Genomic DNA, 8,882 nt, shown 5'->3' on the forward strand with positions numbered 1-8,882 from the left:
AGCAGAAAATCTCCCAACCCAAGGTCAGGCACAGAGGCACTGCCTCTGGGAGAGGAAGGAAAGGCAGCCTGCCACTGGGGAGGGTTGAAGCCACAGCCCCTGCGAGCTACACCCTAAGCCTTGCGCTGAGGAAGCCACCCTCCCACCAGTTCTCTCCACGTTACAGAAAAGACTCCCATCAAACGAATTTCTATATGAAATAAACTTTTCCACATCATCTGAAGTGATGTTTAAGTTTATCAGCTTTTCTGCGTTGTGAGTGCACAGAAACAGTTTATTCTTGTATTATTATTTGTTAATTGTATTATTTTCCCTGTGAACAACTGTAAACCTACTTTTGCACTGACCTGTATATGTTTAATACTAATAATAAGTAGTATTATTTACTACACACACACACACACGCACACACTCGTCTGCTAAGAGGTAGAACAGAGACCTTTAGCCAAAGACCTTTGTGCTCGGAAATAAAAACTACCCTGTCCGTCTCTCTGGTTAAGCCTTTGGAAAATGTTTTCCACGTGCTGTAGGAGCACAAGTTGTTCAGCTTTTCCACGGGGTGAGCAGGCATGCTTTGCGGTCTCCCGCGTGCATTTCTCTGGGCTGTGGACACGGGGGAGTGTTTCTCACCCTGTCTCACCGCCTTATCTCCTGTCAGTGCTCGTCCGTACTGAATGGAACTCTCCCGGGGGTCGGTTTCCTCAGTCCCTGACTCTCCCGCTCACAGACCATTTTCTCTCCATTTACAGACGGGCCAAGGTCGCTCGCGTGATTGGTCTACTGGCCTCACACACAGCCGAACTTCAAGAACATGCACCTGTTATTGAGGTAATTGCTCTTAGTCCTGGAATGTTACGAATGACAGAAGGGAGTATCCCTCATTTTGTGACTTGGAATACGCAGATTTCATTGCCCTTCACGAAGTTCTCTCTGTGAAATTGTCCCGTTGCTATAAAACGATGACCTCCGTAGACCTTTAGGCTCAACACCAGCTGGACATATAAAACATGTTCTGTCATTGAAGGGGGACAGCAGACTTACGGGTTTGCGGCTCAATCGTCTGTCACTTACGTTTGGAGGAGGCCCGTTTCCCGAGGGAAAGGTTATGTAGGTAGAGGTCCCGGGGGGGGTCTGCCGATGAGGACAGGCCGTTGCCAAGGCTGGAGCTGGGAGCCGCCCACTCCCACTGTGGGGTCCTTGTGCCTGGAGACAGTGTGGGCTGCTGCCGTGGGAGCTCCTGCAGGTCTGGGCAGAGGGCATCTGCAGCCACCGGGCCTGTCCGTCGCCCTGGGTGATGTGCCTGCAGCCTGGTCCCCCGCAGCTGCTGCCGCTGCCACCGAGAGCATTTGGCCCGGCAGTTCCTGAACTGCCCTTGTCCTCGTGCCCGGGGCTAGTACTTCCTGCTCCTCCGACTGGCACCTCTCAGAGTGCCTCCCACCTCCCCTTGCTGCCCCTTATCAATCACTGCATTCCGGATGCTGCTCGGTGGGGAGGGGCGGGCATCCATTCCTGAGCCTCTTGTACCCTGCGTTCCTGGACTCTCCCCTTTAGGACCTTTGCCCAAGTGACGCTCGGGAAAAGTCACTTAAAAAGGCGCGATAGTGTGTATTTGGCCGTCTGGACACCTGTTTTGAACTAAGCACATTGTATTGTGAACCAAGTCCTGTTGGACAATGTGGAGCTGGGTGTCCCTGTGATGCTATCTTTACCCAATGGGCTGTGATAATGGAAGCAGCCACTAGAGGTCACCCACACACTGGGAACGAAGTTTCACAAGTTCAAGAATTTACCTTTCAACTTCAGGAAGAAGCAGGCTTAGCAGATAGAGCTTTTCTGTTTTGATCTTTTCCCAGTTTTTTTCCTCCTCCTCCTTCTCCTCCTTCTCCTCCTTTTCCTCTTCCTCTCCCTCCCCTACTCCTTTCTCTCTTCCCTCTCCTTCCTCTCCTCCTCCCTCCTCTCTTCTCCGACTTTCTCCTCCTCCTCCTTTTTCCTTCTCCTTTTGAGTTTCCACGGTGTGAAACGAAGTTCATGCCATTGGCGATGAAGACCATAGCAGATGAATGAAAGCCAGCACACCTCTCCAGCAAAGTGCAGTCAGACCTTGCCCGTGACCCAGGGGGTGGGCCCCGGGAAGCCGGCTGCGAGCCTTAGCGCAGGGCTCCTTGGACGGGTTTCTGTGAAACTCCCAGTTGGGTGTTGGTAGATCATTTTTCAGTAAATTATTAATAAAATTTCAGGTATGAGCGACATTCTGATTTCTCCAGTAGGTTTACTGTTAGCAGATACTAAAAACTGTGGTTGAAGATTCTGTAGACCTTTTAACGGTATAAAACCTCATTTTATTATTCATCTTTGTTTCCCACAGTCCCTAGCAGCAAGGTAACATGTATTTCAGGCACTTAGTCAATGTCAGAAGATTTAATAAACGATTAAAACAATGGTAGGAACATATGCTGGTGTGATTCGTTACAAAGAGGCAGAAGAGATCGGGGGGCATCTGTTGTACTAGCCTTGGGATGTAGTTTAAATCTCTTTCATCTCATTCTGTCGTTACTGGCTACAGAAAAGAGCTGAGCATCCCCTCTTGTATGTATTTAGAAGTGTTTTTTCAATTCTTCATTTTTTTTCATAGAAAAATATGGCCTGATTCTTAGGCTTTTCCTACTAGATCACGCATTGACCACCCCGTAATCACTGGGGTTCCTGTGTGTAATAACTTTTAGGAAATAGTCCTGGCATTTTGATACATATTTGTAGTCTCGAGCATGCAGTGGATGTAGTTCAGGAAGTTGATTATAGAACCCTAACATTTAGAACTGGATGGACTATTCACAGGTGCACTAGGTTGACCCCTTCATGAAATGTTTTCATTATGGAAAATTTCAACATACATAAAAGTAGAGAGACTGGAACATGAGACATCACTCATTTCCAGGAATTATTAGGACTTTGCCAACCTTATTTGTCTGTCATCTCTTGCCCTCTTCTTTCCCATCTTGTTCCCTCTCCCCCCTCCTTCCTCTCTCGCCCCTCCTCTCCTTCTCTCACTGTGGTATTTATTTTTAAAAAATTCCAGCCAACCACACCGGTTTCATGCCTGGTCAGGGCACATGCCTGGGTTGTGGGCTTAATCTTAGCAGGGGCTGTGCAGGAGGCAGCCGATCGATGATTCCCTCTCATCGCTGATGTTTCTATTTCTCCTTCTCTCCTCTCCTCTCTGAAATCAATAAAAACACATTTTAAAAATTAAAAAAAAGACATTTTACTCATAAATACTTCAGTATATGTATCTAGCAGAGAAGGATTTAAAAAAATATAACCACAATACCACTATCACACTTAAGGCCACAAAAAGTTTCTAAAATTCTTGTGGTGTTAGATTTTATAATTAGGCTGACGATTCATTTTGAGTTAATTTTGCATAGGGTGTTAGGTGTAGACAGAGGTTTATTTATTTATTTGCCTCTAGTCAACAAATATTTAAAGAGCACGTTCTTTGAGCCAAGTAATGGGATAGGCGTTGGAGGCACAGTGATGAGCGAAACAGGTGTGGTCTCTTCCTCCTGGAGTTTCTAATGGACAGCGGACATTACACAGAGAGAGAGGAGGAAATACCAGACACCGAGGGGACCAGTGACGTGGGAACACAAGGGAGTTGCTTTAGTGGAAGGGAGAGGGGATCCTGTACTATGAAGGAGGAAATGGTCATTAAATAATTTTTTTTTGAGAGTTAGGTTAAGTTGAAAATGGACATTTGGATTGGGTTTGGCAAGACGAGTGTGGGACAATGAGGGTTTTGGTGACTCGTGCTGTAGAAACCAGGTTGGAGAGGCCGTATAGGAAACCGGGGTGAGCAGGTGAAGATGTATCTAGGTCAGGAAGTCTGGCTGTGAGTGTGAGGCACATTTAAATGCTAACGAAAAAGAGCCACTGCAGAGGGAGGCATTGAGGATGGAGGCGAGACATGGGCCACTGGAGGTGTATGATGGGCAGAAGGGAATGACCTTAGGCCAGGGAAGGGGCACTTCTCCTGCTGTAACAGGAAGAGAGGGTGAGTAAAGGTAGATGGAGTCAGGGCAAGGCTTGGTGGTGGGAGGATGAGGGGGCTTGTCATCCCAGAGAATGGGAGAGCTGCCGTAGGCTTCCATAGGAACCAAGGCTGTGATTAAGAACTTAAGGTAGAAGAAGCCGATTTGCCACGTGTGGGGTGGTCTCCAGAAGGTGTTTGGTTTCAGTCCAGGGAGGGCTTGAGTCCGTGGGAAGGCGGGAGTGGCTACTTCCAAACGCTCTCCGATACAGCCCAGGGTTTGCGTCTTACCGCCTGAGCCCAGGCTGGGTGGGAGAGAAGGCGGTGGGCTTGGCTTCAGGGGTCTTGTTGAGTTTAAAAACTTATTAGCTGAAGGGCTCTGGTTAAGGCTCTTGACAAGATGTGCGTGCAAGTGAGAGTGTTTGAAGTTGAGAGGTGTTGGCGGCACTGGCAGGGCCCCTGTGTCTGGGTGCCCCTGTGTCTATGGGTGCCCCTGTGTCTGTGGGTGCGTCCTCACTCCTGCAAACACTCCCACACTCTGGCTTTCCGAAGGATCTGTGATTCGGGGTCTCACAGGTCACATGACACTACCTTCCCCGCAGTGCCCTGCGCTACTGACCCCCTGCTCACTCTCCTTGTCCACTGAGGATGCGGCTCCTTGCTCACCACCTTCCTTTTCACCTGCACTGCATTCATTAGTTGCTTCATTGATGCATTCATTAGTTGCTTCTTGTATGTGCCCTGAGCGGAGATCAAACCTATAGCCTTGGTGTAGCTCTAACCAGCTGAGCTACTGGGCCAGGGCCGACACTGTGACCATGTCTGGCTTGTCCATAGCTCTGAGCTGAGACTGATGTCATTTAAAAAAAATATATATTTTTATATTAATTTCAGAGAGGAAAGGAGAGGGAGAGAGAGAGAGAAACATCAATGATGAGATAGAATCTTTGGTTGGCTCCCTCCTGTACCCCCTACACCGGAGAATCAATCGAGCTCACAACCTAGGCATGTGCCCTGACCAGGAATCAAACCATGACCTCCTGGTTCAAAGGTCAATGCTCAACCACTGAGCCACACCGGCTGGGCCCGGTGTCATTTATAATCCTCCACACTGTTAGTGTCGGTGAACCTGCCCTTGTGTCTCCCTGCCAAACAAACTTGTGTTTTGGTTAGTTCTTGGACAGCACAAGAGGCAAATGTGTTGAACAGGATGAAGCGAGTTGAATAACATTCAGGCCTCTGTGTAGAGCGAATATTCAGCCAGGATGCCGAGTGGATATCATTTGGGGCATCGCCATATTTTAATCACTTTTGCATACAAATGAAACATCTCACCTCAAAGAATTCTTAAACGGCATGCTTCCTAATTTTTTATAATGATGGAATTCATTGAATTTCTTACCTGACATCTTGTAGAGCAGTTTTTACCTTTTGTGTTTCTTGCTTTGACTAATTTGCCTGCTCGTTTTACCCGAGCTGTGAACACACCTTTGTTGCAATATTTTCAGAGCAGCAGCTGTGGGGCTTAGACATTGGAATGTGATGTGTTTAGTAATCCTTGCGAACCCAGCAAATGCCACATTTAATTTTCTATTAGATGAAAGAAACACAGAAGGAGACTTGGTGGTGGAAAGAATTGCACAAACATAACTAATCAGAGCTGATCCCTGAAGCAGAAAAATGCAATTTAAAATGAGCTTCCTTTGTATTTCTGTTATTTGAGGAGTGTTGAAGAGATGACTATTAAGAATATAGTAGCACGTAAGTAATAGTTAAAAATAGAAAGCTCAAACAGTATTGGGGTTATGTTCTTTGTGTCATAACTTGGACATATCCCAACATCGAAAAGACTCAGTTTTCATAAAGGACAATGTGATTTGGTTTCTTAAGAAAACATGTAGCCCAGCCATGGTGGCTCAATGGTTGAGCATCGACTTAGAGCCAGGAGTTCACGGTTTGGTTCCAGGTCAGGGCATTTGCCCAGCTTGTGGGCTTGATCCTCTGTCGTGCCAGAGAAACCTGATCAATGACTCTCTCTCATCACTGATGTTTCTCTCTCTCTCCCTCTCTGAAATCTATAAAAATAGATTTTTAATAAAAAAGAAAACTTTGTGCAATGGGCATAATTGTGTTATGATTCCAAATAAAAATGTCATTTAGCCCTAGCTGGTTTGGCTCAGTGGATGGAGCGTTGGCCTGCAGACTCAAGGGTCCAGGGTTCAATTCCGGTATGAAAGTTTATTCTTGTATTATTATTTACTAGAGGCCCAGTGCACAAAATTCATGCACTGGGGTGGGGGGGGGTCCCCTCAGCCTGGCCTGCATCCTCTCGCAGTCCGGGACCCCTAAGGGGATGTCCGCCTGCTGGCTTAGGCTCCATCCTTGATCTCTGTGGGGATCGAGCCTAAGCCAGCAGTCAGACATCCCTCTTGCAGTCCAGGGCTCTTGCAGTCCAGGACCCCTCTCTCTGTACTGCCTGTCTGCAATGGAGGCTGGAGAAGCTCCCGTCACTGCCATTGCACTCGCCAGCCATGAGCCTGGCTTCTGGCTGAGCAGTGCTTCCCCTGTGGGAGCACACTGACCACCAGGGGGCAGCTCCTGTGTTGAGCCTCTGCCCCTGGTCGTCATTGTGCCTCATAGCAACTGGTTGTTCTGGTGGTCATTCCACCGTTTGGTTGATTTGCATATTAGGGTTTTATTACATAGGATTAATTATTATTTTGCATATGGACAACTGTAAACCTACTTTTGTCCCACCCGGCATGTAAATGAAATCTCTGCCCGTAGGTGCAGAAGGGAGGACCTTCGGGAGTGTGGAAGCACTGGCATGTATGTCTGGCACCCAACTGATGAGTCTCTTTCACCATTGATATTCCTGTTTCTCTCCCACTCCCTTCCTCTCTCCAAACCTATAAAAACATTAAAAAACAAACAAATCCCCCTCCCCCAATATCCATATATTACTTGGATTTCTGAAGCTGAAGAAGAGCTTAGCAAATCTATTTTACCTTTTTTGTTCTGTTTAGTAATGGCATTTTAAATGCCAGTCCGCCTAGGTCATCAAACACTTATTTTTCTCCATGGTATTTGTCATTCATACGGTATGTTTGTTCACTGTTCTTATGGTTTTCCTTTTTACTAGTAATATTTCTTTAAAGTTTTACAATAACAAGGGGAGAACTATCCAAACAACACTGCAGGGAAACACTGTTCACCGCTCTCCAAAGCTGACGTAGGCAGCGCCGTGTCAGGCTGCCGTGGGGTTACTAGCGTGGACTACGTGATGCGTGTCTGTCTGCGCTGTCCTGTCGTGCTGGAGGCCGTTCAGACAGTTTCATCTCTTCCAGGATCTGAGCATTAATGTGTTTTAATTTCCAGTGATGCTCAGTGACCCAGAGTGCCCGTGGGCTATAAGATTGAGAAAAGCTGTGAGTCCCTGTCCCTAGCTTCGCAAAGCAGCGAGCTGGGATGGGCTTTGAATTTAGCGTGAGGTTGACTTAAAAAAAAACTAAACCTTTTATTTTGAGATAATTAATAGATTCATATGAGGTTGTAAGAAATAATCCAGAGAGATCCTGGGTATGCTCCATCCGTTTTCCCCAGATGTTGCATCTTGGAGAACTAGAGTAGAATGTTGCTGCAGGATATGGACATCAAAACAGTTAGGGAACAGTTTCAACACCCCAAGAACCCCTCAGACTGCCCCCTTTTAACCATGCCCACTGCCCTCTATCACGTGTCCTCCCCTAACCCCTGCCCCTGGCAGCCACTAACCTGTTTGCCATTTCTGTACTCTTGTCATTTTGAGAATGTTGTATAAATGGAATCATATGGTATGTAACCTGTTGTGATTGGCTTTTTTTCATGTCTAGCATATTTCTCTGAAGATTCATCCAGAGAAAGGAGCTAGAAAAAGGAACATGTAGTATGCGATCCCATTTACATAAACTCTAGAAAATGTGGATTAATGACAGAAGGTACCCTGGTGGCTGTCTCGGGAGGAGGAAGGAGGATGGAGGGATTAGTTACCAAAGGAACTGGAGGGAACACTCGGGGGTGTTGCCGTTTTGATCGGGGCTGCAGGTGGTGACGTCACAGATGGTTACCTTTACATAGATGCGGTTTACGGTGTTAGTTGTAACTTAACAAAACCATTTATAAAAAAATACCACACCCACAGTGTCCTCCAGTCCCTGACTACTGACTGCGAGCTCACCCCACACGGACACCACTCCTCCGGGTTCTTGTTTACAAAAGGGCCAGAGATCACGTGCTGGGATAGTGTCACTTTGTCAAGTGGTTCTGGAAGCTCTCAAATGCCTCCTGTCAGTGTCTGTGCTGCCGTCTTTGCCGACGGTGAGTAGCCTTGTCTGTGCGCCACACTCGGAGCCGTTTTGACCTCGAGCAGGTTTCCGCGCTGTCTTACCTGCTCCGAGCTCCCGCTCAGGAAGGGCCGGGACTCACGTGCCATCGGAAACCTTCCTCCCCCGCTTCCTGGTCACCGTGTGATCCCACTCACCCGTGTTCCCGTGTGTGCATTCTGGTGACGAGGGGCTGGGACTGTCTTAGCGTCGCTCCTGGGAAATTAACTACGTTCGATACATGCTGCTGAGGGTCAACGTGGATCGTATGGAAGCTTTGGGAAAGTATTTCTACTCTCAGGTTTTTGAAGGAATCATTTAAAAGTGTAGTGCAATGTGAGAGTTTTTATTTATTTTAAAATTTTTATTTTATTTTATTGATTTTATACAGGGAGGAAGGGAGAGGGATAGAGAGTTAGAGCATCGGATCAGCTGCCTCCCGCACACCCCCCCCACTGGGCATATGCCTGCAACCAAGGCACATGCCCGTGAAC

The 8,882-nt window shown here is 47.2% G+C and overlaps 1 protein-coding gene across 1 annotated transcript in view; it reads left to right on the forward strand.

Moving 5' to 3' along the window:
- Window positions 1–8,882, forward strand: part of ULK4 (unc-51 like kinase 4) — a 284,250-nt gene that overhangs the window by 26,523 nt on the left and 248,845 nt on the right. Inside the window, exon 17 of the mRNA XM_015568398.1 lies at window positions 750–828. Within this exon, the coding sequence (XP_015423884.1) occupies window positions 750–828 (79 nt within the window). The remainder of the gene's footprint in view (window positions 1–749; window positions 829–8,882) is intronic.

The sequence above is a fragment of the Myotis davidii genome, unplaced genomic scaffold (assembly GCF_000327345.1).
Source record: "Myotis davidii unplaced genomic scaffold, ASM32734v1 scaffold663, whole genome shotgun sequence".
NCBI lineage: Eukaryota > Metazoa > Chordata > Mammalia > Chiroptera > Vespertilionidae > Myotis > Myotis davidii.